The 22,464-nt window shown below is 46.2% G+C and overlaps 1 protein-coding gene across 1 annotated transcript in view; it reads right to left on the bottom strand.

Annotated features, from left to right (window-relative positions):
- LOC129842156 (fibulin-2-like) overlaps positions 1–22,464 on the bottom strand; it is an 88,496-nt gene that overhangs the window by 14,444 nt on the left and 51,588 nt on the right. The window contains exons 6-9 of the mRNA XM_055910571.1: positions 21,332–21,902; positions 15,548–15,682; positions 11,700–11,837; positions 10,013–10,156 (exon numbers count right to left, since the gene is read on the bottom strand). Coding sequence (XP_055766546.1) covers positions 10,013–10,156; positions 11,700–11,837; positions 15,548–15,682; positions 21,332–21,902 — 988 coding nt within the window. The remainder of the gene's footprint in view (positions 1–10,012; positions 10,157–11,699; positions 11,838–15,547; positions 15,683–21,331; positions 21,903–22,464) is intronic.

The following is a 22,464-nucleotide window of genomic DNA, read 5'->3' as shown; positions in this document are numbered from 1 at the left end:
TTTATTATTTTGTATTCTTTGTGGATCTGTGTAGTCTGAGGGAAATGCGTGTCTCTCTAAAATGGTCATACATTTAGCAGGAGGTTAGAAAGTGAAGCTTGGTTTCCACCTTTTCTCTCGAGAGCCAGGTCTGTTTATGGTCACCAACCTTTTCTGACTCAAAATGCCGAGATCTTCCTCTCTGATATTTTATTATTAACATGACTTCAAAAATGTAAGCCTTTGCAACATTAACCAATTAAAAACAGTTCTGTAGCAATGAGGTTTGTGCAGTAGGCTATAGACCCAATACAGTATCACTGCATATTGGCTATACTCAGTAGGCTGTAGGCTCACTACATTATCACTGCATATTGGCTATACTCAGTAGGCTGTAGGCTCACTACATTATCACTGCATATTGGCTATACTCAGTAGGCTGTAGGCTCACTACATTATCACTGCATATTGGCTATACTCAGTAGGCTGTAGGCTCACTACATTATCACTGCATATTGGCTATACTCAGTAGGCTGTAGGCTCACTACATTATCACTGCATATTGGCTATACTCAGTAGGCTGTAGGCTCACTACATTATCACTGCATATTGGCTATACTCAGTAGGCTGTAGGCTCACTACATTATCACTGCATATTGGCTATACTCAGTAGGCTGTAGGCTCACTACATTATCACTGCATATTGGCTATACTCAGTAGGCTGTAGGCTCACTACATTATCACTGCATATTGGCTATACTCAGTAGGCTGTAGGCTCACTACAGTATCACTGCATATTGGCTATACTCAGTAGGCTGTAGGCTCACTACATTATCACTGCATATTGGCTATACTTGAAATGCCCTGCCAATGTTGTTCTTCTCTGACCATTTAGAAATTACATGACACTCGTCTTATGTCACGCGTCACTACTTCACAGGAGAGGCATCTGAACGTAAACATACATTTTATTTATCAAAAGGTATTTTTTGCCAATACTAACACAGACCCAGTACAGACAGCCTCAGCCAGTACTAACACAGACCCAGTACAGACAGCCTCAGCCAGTACTAACACAGACCCAGTACAGACAGCCTCAGCCAGTACTAACACAGACCCAGTACAGACAGCCTCAGCCAGTACTAACACAGACCCAGTACAGACAGCCTCAGCCAGTACTAACACAGACCCAGTACAGACAGCCTCAGCCAGTACTAACACAGACCCAGTACAGACAGCCTCAGCCAGTACTAACACAGACCCAGTACAGACAGCCTCAGCCAGTACTAACAGAGACCCAGTACAGACAGCCTCAGCCAGTACTAACACAGACCCAGTACAGACAGCCTCAGTCAGTACTAACACAGACCCAGTACAGACAGCCTCAGCCAGTACTAACACAGACCCAGTACAGACAGCCTCAGCCAGTACTAACACAGACCCAGGTGAAGTACAGGCAGCCTCAGCCAGTACTAACACAGACCCAGTACAGACAGCCTCAGCCAGTACTAGCACAGACCCAGACCCAGACCCAGACCCAGTACAGGCAGCCTCAGCCAGTACTAACACAGAACCAGTACAGACAGCCTCAGCCAGTACTAACACAGACCCAGTACAGACAGCCTCAGCCAGTACTAACACAGACCCAGTACAGACAGCCTCAGCCAATACTAACACAGACCCAGTACAGACAGCCTCAGCCAGTACTAACAGAGACCCAGTACAGACAGCCTCAGCCAGTACTAACACAGACCCAGTACAGACAGCCTCAGCCAGTACTAACACAGACCCAGGTATAGTACAGGCAGCCTCAGTCAGTACTAACACAGACCCAGTACAGACAGCCTCAGCCAGTACTAACACAGACCCAGACCCAGTACAGACAGCCTCAGCCAGTACTAACACAGACCCAGTACAGACAGCCTCAGCCAGTACTAACACAGACCCAGTACAGACAGCCTCAGCCAGTACTAACACAGACCCAGGTGAAGTACAGGCAGCCTCAGCCAGTACTAACACAGACCCAGTACAGACAGCCTCAGCCAGTACTAACACAGACCCAGACCCAGTACAGACAGCCTCAGCCAGTACTAACACAGACCCAGGTATAGTACAGGCAGCCTCAGTCAGTACTAACACAGACCCAGTACAGACAGCCTCAGCCAGTACTAACACAGACCCAGACCCAGTACAGACAGCCTCAGCCAGTACTAACACAGACCCAGTACAGACAGCCTCAGCCAGTACTAACACAGACCCAGTACAGACAGCCTCAGCCAGTACTAACACAGACCCAGGTGAAGTACAGGCAGCCTCAGCCAGTACTAACACAGACCCAGTACAGACAGCCTCAGCCAGTACTAACACAGACCCAGACCCAGTACAGACAGCCTCAGCCAGTACTAACACAGACCCAGGTGAAGTACAGGCAGCCTCAGCCAGTACTAACACAGACCCAGTACAGGCAGCCTCAGCCAGTACTAACACAGACCCAGTACAGACAGCCTCAGCCAGTACTAACACAGACCCAGTACAGACAGCCTCAGCCAGTACTAACACAGACCCAGTACAGACAGCCTCAGCCAGTACTAACACAGACCCAGTACAGGCAGCCTCAGCCAGTACTAACACAGACCCAGTACAGACAGCCTCAGCCAGTACTAACACAGACCCAGTACAGGCAGCCTCAGCCAGTACTAACACAGACCCAGTACAGATAGCCTCAGCCAGTACTAACACAGACCCAGTACAGACAGCCTCAGCCAGTACTAACACAGACCCAGTACAGACAGCCTCAGCCAGTACTAACACAGACCCAGGTGAAGTACAGGCAGCCTCAGATACCAGCAGATCAGACCCTAATAGAACAGTTGCTGCTCCACCAAATGACCCAGCAGATTGGCCCCCAGTCTTCACAGACTTCATGAGGACTGAGTTAGAGGTCCATTCAAACCAGGACTGGATTTTTCTTACCCTAAAGACAAGTCTAGAAGAGGTTTCCATTCAGGCTTATTACAGAGACAGCTGTCAAATGGGGAAAAACTTTCATTCTCAATCAAAAACAATGGGTATTGTTGTTTTGTTTCTGCTGTAAGCTCTTTTCTATAAAAGACTACAAAGTAATAAAGGAAGGCGTGAATGACTGGTCAAATATCAACGTCATGCTAAAACACCATGAGGGTAGTCCTGAACACACAAACAATATGATTGGAAAGATTGGAAAGCTGCCTCGGTCATTCCCCTCTTCAAAGGGGCTGGCACTCTAGACCCAAACTGTTATAGACCTATATCCATCCTGCCCTGCCTTTCTAAAGTCTTTAAAAGCCAAGTTAACAAACAGATCAGTGGCCATTTCAAATCCCACCGTACCTTCTCCGCTGTGCAATCTGGTTTCCGAGCTGGTCACGGGTGCACCTCAGCCACGCTCAAGGTCCTAAACGATATCATAACCACCATCGATAAAAGACAGTGCTGTGCAGCCGTCTTCATCGACCTGACCAAGGCTTTCGACTCTGGCAATCACCGTATTCTTATCGGCAGACTCAACAGCCTTGGTTTCTCTAATGACTGCCTCGTCTGGTTCACCAACTACTTCTCCGATAGAGTTCAGTGTGTCAAATCGGAGGGCATGTTGTCCGGACCTCTGGCAGTCTCTATGGGGGTGCCACAGGGTTCAATCGGAGGGACGACTCTTTTCTCTGTATTTAGCAACGATGTCGCTCTTGCTGCGGGTGATTCCCTGATCCACCTCTACTCAGACGACACCGTTCTGTATACTTCAGGCCCTTCTTTGGACACTGTGTTAAAACCTGTTATGGCTGCACGCTGAATATTGAAAAAACTGGAAAATGTGTGCACATTTTCAAACGGCCTCCTAAGAAACTTTTTATTTTCCAATATGCATATATTTACTACTGTTGGATAGATAACAGTCTGTAGTTTCTAAAAAGGTTTGAATTGTTTCTCTAAGTCAAACAGAAATATTTTTACAGCCATTTTCCCAGCCGAATTGAGTTTCCCAAAATGCGATGTGTCTCTTTAAGACCTTCTCTATAAAAGGCCATTTGACTTAGGACCATAGGGACACGTCAGAGGCGTACCTCAGACTGTAATGCGGAAGTGAGAATTGAAAGGGGTCGAATATCTCGTCCCTGGACTGAATAACAGAACTTCTTGTGAGACATGCGCAGTTAAAATAAAAATCCGGGCGCGAAGGATAATTTGATCTCGGCTTCTGGAACAAGGTAGGTAACTTTGAATATGATGCCTGACTACGATATTATTTGCTACATGTCACAAAATCATCCTAAAGGTTGTTTTTTCAATATACTTTAATTATATTATTGCAATTTATTCTGGACTTTAGATGTGAAACGACGGAAGAATTTTTTGAAGAAACGCTTTCTGGCGCAGCAATGCTACCGTGCTAGCTAACCAAAGAGGGGAATCCTTCGTTCTGGAACCCAACTAAAGACTCTACTGGACATTGGACCCCGTTACAACATTCTGATGGAGTACCAAGAAAGATAAGACCCAATTTGGGATGCTTTTTCATATATATGTCGAACTGTTGAATGCTAACGCTGCTAACTATGCTAGGCTAGCGCTTGACTAGAATCAATGCTGCCTTATGCTAGCTTATGATGTTAGCTAATATAACGATATATTGTGTTTTCGCTGTAAAACACTTCAAAAATCGGAAATGTTGTCTGTATTCACAAGATATCTGTCTTTCATTAGTTATCCACCATATGTTTTTCTGAAATGTTTTATGAGGTGTAATTAGTAGCCGACGTTGGTGTATGTATTTTCTCTGGCTACTCCCGGCTGGATTCAGACTCTAGCTATGTGTTAGCATTTTTGGGTAGCATCAATGTAAAACAGATTTATAGCTAAAATATGCACTTTTTATGAACAAAACATAGATTTATTGTGTAACATGTTATATGACTGTCATCTGAGGTCGTTTTTTCTGGGCTCTTTAGGTTGGTTTTAGTTTATTTCGGTTGGTTGTGCATGCTACTTCAATCATAATTCATACTTCATAATCATAATTCATACGTGTCTGTCCACTTTTGTATTTGGTGGTGAGCTAACATAAATATATGTGGTGTTTTCTCTGTAAAACATTTAAAAAATCGGACATGTTGGCTGGATTGACAAGATGTTTATCTTTCAAATGCTGTATTGGACTTGTTAATGTGTAAAAGTTAAATATTTTTAAAAAATAGATTTTGAATTTCGCGCTCTGCAGCTGTTGTCATTTTTGGTCCGAGGTCGGGCTTGCACCCCAAACAGGTTAACAAACCTCCAAACGAGTTTCAACGCCATACAACACTCCTTCTGTGGCCTCCAACTGCTCTTAAATGCTAGTAAAACTAAATGCATGCTTTTCAACCGATCGCTGCCCGCACCTGCCCGCCCGACTAGCATCACTAGAGGTCGACTGAGGTTGATGATATTACTAATTTATCTAGGTTGTCCTGCGTTGCATATAATCGATGCGGTGCCTGTTAATTTATCATCGAATCACAGCCTACTTCGCCAAACGGGTGATTTAACCTCTCTGGGATATTCGGGACGGTAGTGTCCCACCTCGCCAACAGCCAGTGAAAGTGCAGGGCGCCAAATTCAAAACAAAAGAAATCCCATAATTAAAATTCCTCAAACATACAAGTATGTTACACCTATTTAAAGATAAAATTCTCGTTAATCCAGCCACAGTGTCTGATTTCAAAAAGGCTTTACAGCGAAAGCACCACAAATGTTAGGTCTTTTTGTCTGGAAAAAATGGCTGTGTTATTCTGTGAACAGAGCCCATTCTACAGCAATTTCCCTGACATGGAGTCAGATTTCAGAAATTTTGGCCCCTGATCTGGAGTCAGTTAAAAGGGCACTGTTATTGCTATGAGTATACGGACACTGCTTACGTCTTCCCCTGGATGCCTTTACGTGATGACGATTTGAATGGGGTCGATTGCGCGTTCACAGGCCCTATAAATAAAAAAACCCTGTAGGTAGGAGCTCCTTTGCAGCTGCGTAATGCGCGTGGAGGACATCGACCTGCTATTTTTCCAAGCGTTAGTTTAGCCTGTTATATTTTTCCGGTCATGTTTTTACTCGTTATAGGAGTTAAAAACATCATAAGGTAGTTAATTTAAAGCGTTTTATAGCAATTTATATCCGTTTAGTGCGATTTTGGGACATTTATTTCTTTAACGCTGTGAATAGCTGGGCACGCTTCCAGTTCATCCCGAACGCAGTTGGCATTTCCACATGGCAAGAGCACAGCTTTCCACCAAAAGACGATTACTCCCAAGAAAGGATCCTTTGCCCAAGATACTGATGGAAGAATAGCTCAAAGTAGGACATTTTTATTATGATAAATCGTGTTTGTCGAAAAATTTTAGTGGCTTAGGACGCCATGTTTTTTGACGTAGCTTCGCTTGGCGCAAACTGTATTGAAAAGTAAGGATAAATTAAAAAATGTAATTCCGCAATTGTATTAAGAATTAAATTGTCTATCAATCCCTGTCCACCCTATATTTTTTAGTCACGTTTATGAGTATTTATGTATAAGAGTAGATCACTGTCTAAGTGGCGCAAGGACATTTTCTGACCAGCTGAGCTACATTTCACATTGTCTAACCATGATTTTGGTGGCTAAATATAAACATTTTCGATCAAACTCTATATGGATTGTGTAATATGATGTTACAGGAGTGTCATCTGAAGAATTCTGAGAAGGTTAGTGAAAAAATTAATATATTTTGGCGATGTTGACGTTATCGCTCACTTTGGCTAGAATCAATGCTGGGCTGCTATGTGCTATGTGCTATGCTAATATAACGATTTATTGTGTTTTCGCTGTAAGACACTTAGAAAATCTGAAATATTGTCTGTATTCACAGGATCTGTGTCTTTCGATTCGTGTATGCTGTGTATTTTTACGAAATGTTTGATGATTAGTAAGTAGGTAAACACGTTGCTCTAAGTAGTTTTTCTTTTCCATTTGTGACGGTGGGTGCAATTGTAACCTATGCCATCTACCTGAAATATGCACTTTTTTCTAACAAAACCTATCCCATACCATAAATATGTTATCAGACTGTCATCTAATGAGTTTTTTTCTTGGTTAGGGGCTATAAATATCTTAGTTTAGCCGAATTGGTGATAGCTACTGGTGTTGGACAAATAAAAGATGGTGGATTATGCTAATGTGTTTTTAGGTAATAGATGTACATCTTTACATATTGTGTCTTCCCTGTAAAACATTTTAAAAATCGGACATGTTGACTGGATTCACAAGATCTGTGTCTTTCATTAGCTGTATTGGACTTTAATGTGTGAAAGTTAAATATTTTAAAAAAATATTTTTTTTGAATTTCGCGGCACTGGTTTTTCAGTGGGGGTGGGGGGGGAGTGCCGCTAGCGGCACACTCATCCTAGACAGGCTAACATAATCGTTTGGTTTGCTTTCGTTGTATCTTTAAAATGGTGTAGTTTTGTCGCACCTTGACTACTGTTCAGTCGTGTGGTCAGGTGCCACAAAGAGGGACTTGTGAAAATTGCAATTGGCTCAGAACAGGGCAGCACGGCTGGCCCTTGGATGTACACAGAGAGCTAATATTAATAATATGCATGTCAGTCTCTCCTGGCTCAAACTGGAGGATATATTGACGTCATCACTACTTGTATTTGTGAGAGGTATTGACATGTTGAATGCACCGAGCTGTCTGTCTAAACTACTGGCACACAGCTCAGACACCCATGCAGACCCCTCAAGACATGCCACCAGAGGTCTCTTCACAGTCACTTGTTGAATCAAGTGCACCTACCACCAACAGGGCTGTTGAATCAAGTGCACCTACCACCAACAGGGCTGTTGAATCAAGTGCACCTACCACCAACAGGGCTGTTGAATCAAGTGCACCTACCACCAACAGGGCTGTTGAATCAAGTGCACCTACCACCAACAGGGCTGTTGAATCAAGTGCACCTACCACCAACAGGGCTGTTGAATTTTTATTTTTATTTTATTTTATTTCACCTTTATTTAACCAGGTAGGCTAGTTGAGAACACGTTCTCATTTACAATTGCGACCTGGCCAAGATAAAGCAAAGCAGTTCGACACATACAACACAGAGTTACACATGGAGTAAAACAAACATACAGTCAATAATACAGTGAAAAATAAGTCTATATACAATATGAGCAAGTGAGGTGAGATAAGGGAGGTTTTATTTAATTTTTATTTTACCGTTATTTTACCAGGTAAGTTGACTGAGAACACGTTCTCATTTGCAGCAACGACCTGGGGAATAGTTACAGGGGAGAGGAGGGGGATGAATGAGCCAATTGTAAAGGTGAAGGCAAACAAAATATATATATATATAAATAAATAAAAATATAAAAAGGCCATGGTGGCGAAGTAAATACAATATAGCAAATAAAAAATAACACTGCAATGGTTGGTTTGCAGTGGAAGAATGTGCAAAGTAGAGATAGAAATAATGGGGTGCAAAGGAGCAAAATAAATAAATACAGTAGGTAAAGAGGTAGTTGTTTGGGCTAAATTGTAGATGGGTTATGTACAGGTGCAGTAATCTATGAGCTGCTCTGACAGCTGGTGCTTAAAGCTAGTGAGGAAGATAAGTGTTTCCAGTTTCAGAGATTTTTGTAGTTCGTTCCAGTCATTGGCAGCAGAGAACTGAAAGGAGAGGCGGCCAAAGGAAGAATTGGTTTTGGGGGTGACCAGAGAGATATACCTGCTGGAGCGCGTGCTACAGGTAGGTGCTGCTATGGTGACCAGCGAGCTGAGATAAGGCGGGACTTTACCTAGCAGGGTCTTGTAGATGACCTGGAACCAGTGGGTTTGGCGACGAGTGTGAAGCGAGGGCCAGCCAACGAGAGCGTACAGGTCGCAGTGGTGGGTAGTATATGGGGCTTTGGTGACAAAACGGATGGCACTGTGATAGACTGCATCCAATTTATTGAGTAGGGTTTTGGAGGCTATTTTGTAAATGACATCACCGAAGTCGAGGATTGGTAGGATGGTCAGTTTTACAAGGGTATGTTTGGCAGCATGAGTGAAGGATGCTTTGTTGCGGAATAGGAAGCCGATTCTATATTTAACTTTGGATTGGAGATGCTTGATGTGAGTCTGGAAGGAGAGTTTACAGTCTAACCAGACACCTAGGTATTTGTAGTTGTCCACATATTCTAAGTCAGAACCGTCCAGAGTAGTGATGTTGGACGGGTGGGCAGGTGCGGGCAGCGATCGGTTGAAGAGCATGCATTTAGTTTTACTTGTATTTAAGAGCAATTGGAGGCCACGGAAGGAGAGTTGTATGGCATTGAAGCTCGCCTGGAGGGTTGTTAACACAGTGTCAAGAGAAGGGCCAGAAGTATACAGAATAGTGTCGTCTGCGTAGAGGTGGATCAGAGACTCACCAGCAGCAAGAGCGACATCATTGATGTATACAGAGAAGAGAGTCGGTCCAAGAATTGAACCCTGTGGCACCCCCATAGAGACTGCCAGAGGTCCGGACAACAGACCCTCCGATTTGACACACTGAACTCGATCAGAGAAGTAGTTGGTGAACCAGGCGAGGCAATCATTAGAGAAACCAAGGCTGTCGAGTCTGCCGATAAGAATGTAGTGATTGACAGAGTCAAAAGCCTTGGCCAGGTCAATGAATATGGCTGCACAGTACTGTTTCCTATCGATAGCGGTTAAGATATCGTTTATGACCTTGAGCGTGTCTGAGGTGCACCCATGACCAGCTCTGAATCAAGTGCACCTCCCACCAACAGGGCTGTTGAATCAAGTGCACCTACCGCCAACAGCACGAAACAAATAACAGAAATAGCAAGGCTTTATTGTTTTTTACAGAAATGTTTGGTGATCGACCGGTTGGTGACACCACGCACCAATCACACACCTCAACTCACCACAACTCACCACACCACTCACCAATCACACACCTCAACTCACCACAACTCACCACAACTCACCACAACATAACTTACCGATGCAGCGTGTTCCATCAGGGCTGGAGTGGTATCCCTGACTACACAGGATAACCTTCCTCTGACAGGTATAGGAGCCCACAGTGTTGATACAGTGAAAACCAGCACTGCATGGATCAGAGAGCCTACTGCACTCATTAATATCTGGAGGGAGAGAGGGAGATGGAGAGAGAGAGGAGGGAGGGAGGGAGGGAGGGAGGGAGGGAGATGAAGAGAGAGGGAGATGGAGAGAGGGAGGGAGGGAGGGAGGGAGGGAGGGAGGGAGGGAGAGAGAGAGGAGGGAGGGAGAGAGAGAGGAGGGAGGGAGGGAGGGAGATGAAGAGAGAGAGAGAGGAGGGAGGGAGGGAGGGAGGGAGAGAGGAGGGAGGGAGGGAGGGAGGGAGGGAGAGAGGAGGGAGGGAGGGAGAGAGGGAGGGAGGGGATAGAGAGAGGGAGATGAGGGAGGGAGGGAGGGAGAGAGAGAGGAGGGAGGGAGAGAGAGAGGAGGGAGGGAGGGAGGGAGGGAGGGAGGGAGGGAGAGAGGGAGGGAGGGGATAGAGAGAGGGAGATGAAGAGAGAGAGAGGGAGGGAGGGAGGGAGGGAGGGAGGGAGGGAGGGAGGGAGGGAGGGAGGGAGGGAGGGAAGGTGAGGAGAGAGAGGGAGATGAAGAGAGAGAGAGGAGGGAGGGAGGGAGGGAGAGAGGAGGGAGGGAGGGGATAGAGAGAGGGAGATGAAGAGAGAGGGAGGGTGGGAGGGTGGGAGAGAGAGGGTGATAGAGAGAAAATGAGGGTGGGTAGAGAGAGGGAGGGTGGGGAGAGAGGGGGGGGGGGAGAGACAGGCAGGGTGGGGAGAGAGGGGGGAGGGTGGGGAGAGAGTGAGGGTGGGGAGAGAGTGAGGGTGGGGAGAGAGTGAGGGTGGGGAGAGAGTGAGGGTGGGGAGAGAGTGAGGGGAGAGAGGGGGGAGGGTGGGGAGAGAGGGGGGAGGGTGGGGAGAGAGGGGGGAGGGTGGGGAGAGAGGGGGGAGGGTGGGGAGAGACAGGCAGGGTGGGGAGAGACAGGCAGGGTGGGGAGAGAGGGGGGGTGGGGAGAGAGGGGGGAGGGTGGGGAGAGACAGGCAGGGTGGGGAGAGAGGGGGGAGGGTGGGGAGAGACAGGCAGGGTGGGGAGAGAGGGGGGAGGGTGGGGAGAGACAGGCAGGGTGGGGAGAGAGGGGGAGGTTGGGGAGAGACAGGCAGGGTGAGGAGAGAGGGGGGAGGTTGGGGAGAGACAGGCAGGGTGAGGAGAGAGGGGGGAGGGTGGGGAGAGACAGGCAGGGTGAGGAGAGAGGGGGGAGGTTGGGGAGAGAGGGGGGAGGGTGGGGAGAGAGGGGGGAGGGTGGGGAGAGAGGGGGGGGAGTGGGGGGGGAGGGTGGGGAGAGAGGGGGGAGGGTGGGGAGAGAGGGGGGGGTGGGGGGGGAGGGGGGGGTTCAATCCAACAGACACAGAGAAGCCTAGAGAACATGTGTTAATGCAGTTCACTGTATGTCCACTTGGGGTCATTAGAGGTCTCTCTCACCGGTTCAGTTTCCATGTGCCCTGGGTGAAGCCGGTGAGAGATCTCTGTTGCCCCTAACCACACATCTAGGATCAAATCCCCAAGAACCAACACATAATCTCAACCATTAGGAGAATAGCAGGCTTCTGACCCTGAATCAAAGATGTGAAGGCTTACCAATGCAGTTTCCATGTGAGTCCTGGGTGAAGCCGGTGAGACATCTCTGCTTAGGGTTACACAGGAAGGAGCCCTCAGTGTTCTCACACTCAAACCGTTGACCACAGTTGTGGCTGCGCACCATACACTCATCAATATCTGGAGGAGAGGAGAGGAGACACCATACACTCATCAATATCTGGAGGAGAGGAGAGGAGACACCATACACTCATCAATATCTGGAGGAGAGGAGAGGAGACACCATACACTCATCAATATCTGGAGGAGAGGAGACACCATACACTCATCAATATCTGGAGGAGAGGAGAGGAGACACCATACACTCATCAATATCTGGAGGAGAGGAGAGGAGACACCATACACTCATCAATATCTGGAGGAGAGGAGAGGAGACACCATACACTCATCAATATCTGGAGGAGAGGAGACACCATACACTCATCAATATCTGGAGGAGAGGAGACACCATACACTCATCAATATCTGGAGGAGAGGAGAGGAGACACCATACACTCATCAATATCTGGAGGAGAGGAGAGGAGACACCATACACTCATCAATATCTGGAGGAGAGGAGACACCATACACTCATCAATATCTGGAGGAGAGGAGACACCATACACTCATCAATATCTGGAGGAGAGGAGACACCATACACTCATCAATATCTGGAGGAGAGGAGACACCATACACTCATCAATATCTGGAGGAGAGGAGACACCATACACTCATCAATATCTGGAGGAGACACCATACACTTATCAATATCTGGAGGAGAGGACACCATACACTTATCAATATCTGGAGGAGAGGAGACACCATACACTTATTAATATCTGGAGGAGAGGAGAGGAGACACCATACACTCATCAATATCTGGAGGAGAGGAGAGGAGACACCATACACTCATCAATATCTGGAGGAGAGGAGAGGAGACACCATACACTCATCAATATCTGGAGGAGAGGAGACACCATACACTCATCAATATCTGGAGGAGAGGAGAGGAGACACCATACACTCATCAATATCTGGAGGAGAGGAGAGGAGACACCATACACTCATCAATATCTGGAGGAGAGGAGAGGAGACACAATACACTCATCAATATCTGGAGGAGAGGAGAGGAGACACCATACACTCATCAATATCTGGAGGAGAGGAGACACCATACACTCATCAATATCTGGAGGAGAGGAGACACCATACACTCATCAATATCTGGAGGAGAGGAGAGGAGACACCATACACTCATCAATATCTGGAGGAGAGGAGAGGAGACACCATACACTCATCAATATCTGGAGGAGAGGAGACACCATACACTCATCAATATCTGGAGGAGAGGAGACACCATACACTCATCAATATCTGGAGGAGAGGAGACACCATACACTCATCAATATCTGGAGGAGAGGAGACACCATACACTCATCAATATCTGGAGGAGAGGAGACACCATACACTCATCAATATCTGGAGGAGACACCATACACTTATCAATATCTGGAGGAGAGGACACCATACACTTATCAATATCTGGAGGAGAGGAGACACCATACACTTATTAATATCTGGAGGAGAGGAGAGGAGACACCATACACTCATCAATATCTGGAGGAGAGGAGACACCATACACTCATCAATATCTGGAGGAGAGGAGATACCATACACTCATCAATATCTGGAGGAGACACCATATACTCATCAATATCTGGAGGAGAGGAGACACCATACACTCATCAATATCTGGAGGAGACACCATACACTCATCAATATCTGGAGGAGACACCATACACTCATCAATATCTGGAGGAGACACCATACACTCATCAATATCTGGAGGAGACACCATACACTCATCAATATCTGGAGGAGACACCATACACTCATCAATATCTGGAGGAGACACCATACACTCATCAATATCTGGAGGAGAGGAGACACCATACACTCATCAATATCTGGAGGAGAGGAGACACCCTACACTCATCAATATCTGGAGGAGAGGAGACACCATACACTCATCAATATCTGGAGGAGAGAGGACACCATACACTCATCAATATCTGGAGGAGAGGAGACACCATACACTCATCAATATCTGGAGGAGAGGACACCATACACTCATCAATATCTGGAGGAGAGGAGACACCATACACTCATCAATATCTGGAGGAGAGGAGACACCATACACTCATCAATATCTGGAGGAGAGGAGACACCATACACTCATCAATATCTGGAGGAGAGGAGACACCATACATTCATCAATATCTGGAGGAGAGGAGACACCATACACTCATCAATATCTGGATTTATTGTGATGGTGTAGACTATATTACATGGATTTATTGTGATGGTGTAGGTAGACTATATTACATGGATTTATTGTGATGGTGTAGGTAGACTATATTACATGGATTTATTGTGATGGTGTAGACTATATTACATGGATTTATTGTGATGGTGTAGACTATATTACATGGATTTATTGTGATGGTGTAGACTATATTACATGGATTTATAGTGATGGTGTAGACTATATTACATGGATTTATTGTGATGGTGTAGACTATATTACATGGATTTATTGTGATGGTGTAGACTATATTACATGGATTTATAGTGATGGTGTAGACTATATTACATGGATTTATTGTGATGGTGTAGGTAGACTATATTACATGGATTTATTGTGATGGTGTAGACTATATTACATGGATTTATAGTGATGGTGTAGACTATATTACATGGATTTATTGTGATGGTGTAGACTATATTACATGGATTTATTGTGATGGTGTAGGTAGACTATATTACATGGATTTATTGTGACGGTGTAGACTATATTACATGGATTCATTGTGATGGTGTAGACTATATTACATGGATTTATTGTGATGGTGTAGGCTATATTACATGGATTTATTGTGATGGTGTAGGTAGACTATATTACATGGATTTATTGTGATGGTGTAGACTATATTACATGGATTTATTGTGATGGTGTAGGTAGACTATATTACATGGATTTATTGTGATGGTGTAGGTAGACTATATTACATGGATTTATTGTGATAGTGTAGACTATATTACATGGATTTATTGTGATGGTGTAGGTAGACTATATTACATGGATTTATTGTGATGGTGTAGACTATATTACATGGATTTATTGTGATGGTGTAGGTAGACTATAATACATGGATTTATTGTGATGGTGTAGACTATATTACATGGATTTATTGTGATGGTGTAGGTAGACTATATTACATGGATTTATTGTGATGGTGTAGACTATATTACATGGATTTATTGTGATGGTGTAGACTATATTACATGGATTTATTGTGATGGTGTAGGTAGACTATATTACATGGATTTATTGTGATGGTGTAGACTATATTACATGGATTTATTGTGATGGTGTAGGTAGACTATATTACATGGATTTATTGTGATAGTGTAGACTATATTACAGGGATTTATTGTGATGGTGTAGACTATATTACATGGATTTATTGTGATGGTGTAGGGGAGGGGAAGGGAGGGGAGAGAACAGGGACAGAGGGAAGGAAGAAGGGAGGAGTGTTTGAGGACTCTAGGGTGAATTAAAACCTCTCAGGCTAACTGATGACATGACTCAGAAAATATCTGGGCTGTTCCTCTCAGCGGACAGTCCAGAAGAATGAAAGAAAGGATAAGAAAAGAGGAGAGAGAGAGCAATGAAGAGAGAGGGAGGAGAGAAATAGAGAGGGGGGAGAGAAAAAGAGAGGGAGGAGAGATGAGAGAGAGAAACCAATTTTACTTTATAATCATAATGCTGATGATGTTGACCAACTCACCCTCACAGACTTCATTCCTGAGCTGGAAGCCAGCAGGACAAGTGACGGTCCTCTCACACACAAACGATCCCACGGTGTTCACACAGCGCTCACTGGCCTGGCAACTGTGCGTGCTGGTCACACACTCATTCACATCTGTTAGGGGGTAGAGAGAGAGAGAAAGAGAGGGTGAGGGACAGAGAGAGTATGGGAGAGATAGAGAGTGAGAGAGAGAAAGGGAGAGAGAGCGAGAGAAAGGGAGAGGGAGAGGAGAGAGAGAGAGAGAGCGAGAGAGAAAGGGAGAGGGAGAGAGAGGGAGAGAAAAAAAAGTAGAGAGAGAGAGAGAGATTGTGTGATTCTATGGGTTAGGAGGTGATGGCAGTTAAACAGTCCACCCTCACTCTGTCACCATGATAAAGCACTGTGAGCCAGCAGCAGTCAGCAGCAGAGGAAACCCATGGTGACACACCAGGTCTGGGAACAAGGCACAATGCTGCCATTCATCCACTGGAGGTGGGTGGGTGGTTAGCTAGCTGTGTGGGTGGTTAGCTAGCTGTGTGGGTGGTTAGCTAGCTGTGTGGGTGGTTAGCTAGCTGTGTGGGTGGGGGGTTAGCTAGCTCTGTGGGTGGGTGGTTAGCTAGCTGTGTGGGTGGTTAGCTAGCTCTGTGGGTGGGAGGTTAGCTAGCTGTGTGGGTGGTTAGCTAGCTCTGTGGGTAGGTGGTTAGCTAGCTGTGTGGGTGGTTAGCTAGCTGTGTGGGTGGTTAGCTAGCTCTGTGGGTAGGTGGTTAGCTAGCTGTGTGGGTGGTTAGCTAGCTGTGTGGGTGGGTAGTTAGCTAGCTCTGTGTGTGGGTGGTTAGCTAGCTGGGTGGGTGGGTAGTTAGCTAGCTCTGTGGGTGGGTGGTTAGTTAGCTGTGTGGGTGGGTAGTTAGCTAGCTCTGTGGGTGGGGGGTTAGCTAGCTGTGTGGGTGGTTAGCTAGCTGTGTGGGTGGGGGGTTAGCTAGCTCTGTGGGTAGGTGGTTAGCTAGCTGTGTGGGTGGGGGGTTAGCTAGCTCTGTGGGTAGGTGGTTAGCTAGCTGTGTGGGTGGGTAGTTAGCTAGCTCTGTGTGTGGGTGGTTAGCTAGCTGGGTGGGTGGGTAGTTAGCTAGCTCTGTGGGTGGGTGGTTAGTTAGCTGTGTGGGTGGGTAGTTAGCTAGCTCTGTGGGTGGGTGGTTAGCTAGCTCTGTGTGTGGGTGGTTAGTTAGCTGTGTGGGTGGGTAGTTAGCTAGCTCTGTGTGTGGGTGGTTAGTTAGCTGTGTGGGTGGGTAGTTAGCTAGCTCTGTGGGTGGGTGGTTAGCTAGCTCTGTGGGTGGGTGGTTAGCTAGCTGGGTGGGTGGGTGGGTGGTTAGCTGGCTGGGTGGTTAGCTGGTTTGGTGGGTGGGTGGTTAGCTAGCTCTGTGGGTGGGTGGTTAGCTAGCTAGCTGGGTGGGTGGTTAGCTAGCTGTGTGGGTGGGTGGGTGGGTGGTTAGCTAGCTCTGCGTGTCAACATGAACAGTCCCTAGCTGGTTATAGGAGAGTATTCCTGCCGGGCTGTGGAGGTTCCTGGACAGCAGACTAGAGGACATTGTTCTACAGACTCTGTCTTCATCCTCAGTCACAGGACTGTTGGGGAGCCTAGGGGGACCTGAACCTCTGTGTGTGTGTGTGTGTGTGTGTGTGTGTGTGTGTGTGTGTGTGTGTGTGTGTAACTTCCAGGTTTGAAGATCACCCCTAAATATGGTGCATTCCACCAAGGCCCTAACTACAAAATGGCCGTCAGAACAGGACATTGGAACAGAATGACGAATCAGGAGCTGCTACTGGAGAACAAAAAGGGGAACCCAAGGAGACTCTTCTGTTGTCCTCTGATCCTTATCTTCTGTTGTCCTCTGATCCTTATCTTCCGCTGTCCTCTGATCCTTATCTTCTGTTGTCCTCTGATCCTTATCTTCTGTTGTCCTCTGATCCTTATCTTCTGCTGTCCTCTGATCCTTATCTTATGTTATCCTCTTCTGATGATGTCCGCTGATCTCTACAGATACTTATCTTCTGTTAACCTCCAACACAAACACTTTCTGTGTCAACTTTGTCCTCTCTGTCCTCCCTTCACATAGCTTTAACTGTCTGTGTCCTCTCTGTCCTCCCTTCACATAGCTTTAACTGTCTGTGTCCTGTCTGTGTCCTCTCTGTCCTCCCTTCATATAGCTTTAACTGTCTATGTCCTGTCTGTGTCCTGTCTGTCCTCCCTCCATATAGCTTTAACTGTCTGTGTCCTGTCTGTGTCCTCTCTGTCCTCCCTTCACATAGCTTTAACTGTCTGTGTCCTCTCTGTCCTCCCTTCATATAGCTTTAACTGTCTATGTCCTGTCTGTGTCCTGTCTGTCCTCCCTCCATATAGCTTTAACTGTCTGTGTCCTGTCTGTGTCCTCTCTGTCCTCCCTTCATATAGCTTTAACTGTCTGTGTCCTGTCTGTGTCCTCTCTGTCCTCCCTTCACATAGCTTTAACTGTCTGTGTCCTCTCTGTCCTCCCTTCACATAGCTTTAACTGTCTGTGTCCTCTCTGTCCTCCCTTCACATAGCTTTAACTGTCTGTGTCCTCTCTGTCCTCCCTTCATATAGCTTTAACTGTCTGTGTCCTGTCTGTGTCCTCTCTGTCCTCCCTTCACATAGCTTTAACTGTCTGTGTCCTCTCTGTCCTCCCTTCACATAGCTTTAACTGTCTGTGTCCTCTCTGTCCTCCCTTCACATAGCTTTAACTGTCTGTGTCCTGTCTGTCCTCTCTGTCCTCCCTTCACATAGCTTTAACTGTCTGTGTCCTGTCTGTGTCCTCTCTGTCCTCCCTTCACATAGCTTTAACTGTCTGTGTCCTCTCTGTCCTCCCTTCACATAGCTTTAACTGTCTGTGTCCTCTCTGTCCTCCCTTCACATAGCTTTAACTGTCTGTATTTGTATCTTCAGGCAGTCCTCACCTGTATCTCTTCCAGGTTCTTCTGAAGAGTGTGAGCCATGGGCAGTTAGAGTGAACTATAGAAGGAAGTGAAGGAGCTGGGGTTTTGCGGGTACCATTAAATGAAGCTGTCAGTTGAGGACTTGTGAGGAATCTGTTTCTCAAACTAGACACTCTACTTGTCCTCTTGCTCAGTTGTGCACCGGGGCCTCCCAGTCCTCTTTCTATGCTGGTTAGAGACAGTTTGCTCTGTTCTGTGAAGGGAGTAGTACACAGCGTTGTACCAGATCTTCAGTTTCTTGGAAATTTCTCACATGGAGTAGCCTTAATTTCTCAGAACAAGAATAGACTGACGAGTTTCAGAAGAAAGTCTTTGTTTCTGGCCATTTTGAGTCTTTAATCAAACCCACAAACTCAGATGCTCCAGATACTCAACTAGTCTAAAGAAGGCCAGTTTTATTGTTTCTTTAATCAGAACAACAGTTTTCAGCTGGGCTAACATAATTGCAAAGTAGTTTTCTAATGATCAATTAGCCTTTAAAAATAATAAACTTGGATTAGCTAACACAACGTGCCATTGGAACACAGGAGTGATGGTTGCTGATAATGGGCCTCTGTAGATATTCCATACAAAAATCTGCCTTTTCTAGCTACAATAGTCATTTATAACATTAACAATATCTACACTGTATTTCTGATCAATTTGATGTTATTTTAATGGACAAAATTTAGCTTTTCTTTAAAAAAAAAGGAAAATTCTAAGTGACCCCAAACTTTTGAAATGTAGTGTATATATATATATGGGGGAATGGAAGTGATGCAGACAATTACATTGATGGACGCGACAATCTATTTCCAATATTAAAGCTGACCCGTAATAAACCCCAGGAAGAGTAGCTGCTGCCTTAGCAGGAACTAATGGGGATCCATAATAAACCACAGGAAGAGTAGCTGCTGCCTTGGCAGGAACTAATGGGGATCCATAATAAACCCCAGGAAGAGTAGCTGCTGCTTTGGCACGAACTAATGGGGATCCACAATAAACCCCAGGAAGAGTAGCTGCTGCCTTGGCAGGAACTAATGGGGATCCATAATTAACCCCAGGAAGAGTAGCTGCTGCCTTGGCAGGAACTAATGGGGATCCATAATAAACCCCAGGAAGAGTAGCTGCTGCCTTGGCAGAAACTAATGGGGATCCATAATAAACCCCAGGAAGAGTAGCTGCTGCCTTGGCAGGAACTAATGGGGATCCATAATAAACCCCAGGAAGAGTAGCTGCTGCCTTAGCAGGAACTAATGGGGATCCGTAATAAACCCCAGGAAGAGTAGCTGCTGCCTTGACAGAAACTAATGGGGATCCATAATAAACCCCAGGAAGAGGAGCTGCTGCCTTGGCAGGAACTAATGAGGATCCATAATAAACCCCAGGAAGAGTAGCTGCTGCCTTGGCAGGAACTAATGAGGATCCATAATAAACCCCAGGAAGAGTAGCTGCTGCCTTGGCAGGAACTAATGGGGATCCATAATTAACCCCAGGAAGAGTAGCTGCCGCCTTGGCAGGAACTAATGGGGATCCATAATAAACCCTAGGAAGAGTAGCTGCTGCCTTGGCAGGAACTATTGAGGATCCATAATAAACCCCAGGAAGAGTAGCTGCTGCCTTGGCAGGAACTAATGGGGATCCATAATTAACCCCAGGAAGAGTAGCTGCCGCCTTGGCAGGAACTAATGGGGATCCATAATAAACCCCAGGAAGAGTAGCTGCTGCTTTGGCACGAACTAATGGGGATCCACAATAAACCCCAGGAAGAGTAGCTGCTGCCTTGGCAGGAACTAATGGGGATCCATAATAAACCCCAGGAAGAGTAGCTGCTGCCTTGGCAGGAACTAATGGGGATCCATAATAAACCCCAGGAAGAGTAGCTGCTGCCTTGGCAGGAACTAATATGGATCCATAATAAACCCCAGGAATTGTAGCTGCTGCCTTGGCAGGAACTAATGTGGATCCATAATAAACCCCAGGAAGAGTAGCTGCTGTCTTGGCAGTAACTAATGAGGATCCATAATAATTACAAATACAAATGTTGAAATCCCTATTTCCTTCCTCTCCGGCAACTGAGTTAGGAAGGACGCCTGTATCTCTGTAGTGACTGGGTGTATTGATACAGCATCTAAAGTGTAATTAATAACTTCACAATGTTCAAAGGGATATTCAATGTCTGCTTTTTACCCATCTACCAATATTTGCAATTATTTGCGAGGCATTGGAAAACCTCCCTGGTCTTTGAGGTTGAATCTGTCCTTGAAATTTACTGCACAACCTTACAGATAATTGTGTTGTGTACAGAGATGAGGCAGTCATTCAAAAATCCTGTTAAAAACTATTATTGCACACAGAGTGAGTCCATGCAACTCATTTTATGACTGGTTAGTACATTTTCACTCCTGAACTTATTTAGGCTTTTCATAAAAAACAGGTTAAATACTTATTGACTCAAGACATTTCTGCTTTCATTTGTAAATTATTTGTACACATTTCCAAAAACAAAATTCTACTTAAACATTATGGGTTATTGTGTGTAGGCAAGTGACAAAAAAATCTAAATTTAATCCATTTTAAATTCAGGCTAAATGGAATACTTTCTGAAGGCACTGTACATCATAGATGTTAAATTAACATATGGACTGTTTACCATTCTGTCATGAGTGGGGAGAAGCACTGTACTTTATTTAGCAGTAGGTCTGGTTTAGGGTGATTTGCCTTTCTCAGACAGGGCAGTAGGTCTGGTGTGTGGTGATTTACCTTTCTCAGACAGGGCAGTAGGTCTGGTTTAGGGTGATTTACCTTTCTCAGACAGGGCAGTAGGTCTGGTGTGGGGTGATTTACCTTTCTCAGACAGGGCAGTAGGTCTGGTGTGAGGTGATTTGCCTTTCTCAGACAGGGCAGTAGGTCTGGTGTGTGGTGATTTACCTTTCTCAGACAGGGCAGTAGGTCTGGTGTGAGGTGATTTGCCTTTCTCAGACAGGGCAGTAGGTCTGGTGGGAGGTGATTTACCTTTCTCAGACAGGGCAGTAGGTCTGGTGTGAGGTGATTTACCTTTCTCAGATAGGGCAGTAGGTCTGGTGGGAGGTGATTTACCTTTCTCAGACAGGGCAGTAGGTCTGGTGTGAGGTGATTTGCCTTTCTCAGACAGGGCAGTAGGTCTGGTGGGAGGTGATTTACCTTTCTCAGACAGGGCAGTAGGTCTGGGCCTCTCCTTCCTCCTCTGTGTTTGGTTAGAGTTAGGGCTGAGCCCCTCTTCACAGCAGGTGAGCAGGACACGACCGCAGGGGTCCCCCAGGTACTGGTGGGCATCACACCCTCTACCTTCAGCATGTAGAGCCAGACCCAGCACACAACAACTGCAGCACACCTGGAGAGGAGAGGACAGACAGACAGAGACACAGATGAACACACACAGCACAGTCAATTACATCTGTCACAGTGGTCCACTTCACTTCCTTCTCATCCTCCCCTTCCTCCCCTCTCCCTCCCTCTCCCACCTCCCCTCCTCTCTCTCCTTCCTCCCCTCATTCCTCTCCTTCCTCCCCTCATTCCTCTCCTTCCTCCCTTCTCATTCCTCTCCTCTCCTTCCCTCCCCTCTCCTCTCCTCTCCCTACCTCCCTTCTCATTCCTCTCCTTCCCTCCCTTCTCCTTCCCTCCCCTCTCCTTTCCTCCCCTCTCCTCTCCCTACCTCCCTTCTCATTCCTCTCCTTCCCTCCCCTCTCCCCCTCCCTTCCTCCCCTGCCATCCCTCATCTCTCTTCTCCTCCCTCCCCTAACCTCTCACCCCCCTCTCATCCACACTCATCCCTCACACCCCCCTCTCATCTCTCTCCCTGCCACCTCTCCCTGCCCCTGCCACCTCTCCCTGCCCCTGCCATCTCTCCCTTCCCCTGCCATCTCTCCCTGCCCCTGCCACCTCTCCCTCTCCCT

The sequence above is a fragment of the Salvelinus fontinalis genome, unplaced genomic scaffold (genome assembly GCF_029448725.1).
Source record: "Salvelinus fontinalis isolate EN_2023a unplaced genomic scaffold, ASM2944872v1 scaffold_0018, whole genome shotgun sequence".
NCBI lineage: Eukaryota > Metazoa > Chordata > Actinopteri > Salmoniformes > Salmonidae > Salvelinus > Salvelinus fontinalis.
Note: the sequence above shows the minus strand (reverse complement) of the source record. Positions and strands in the feature narration are given on the sequence as shown.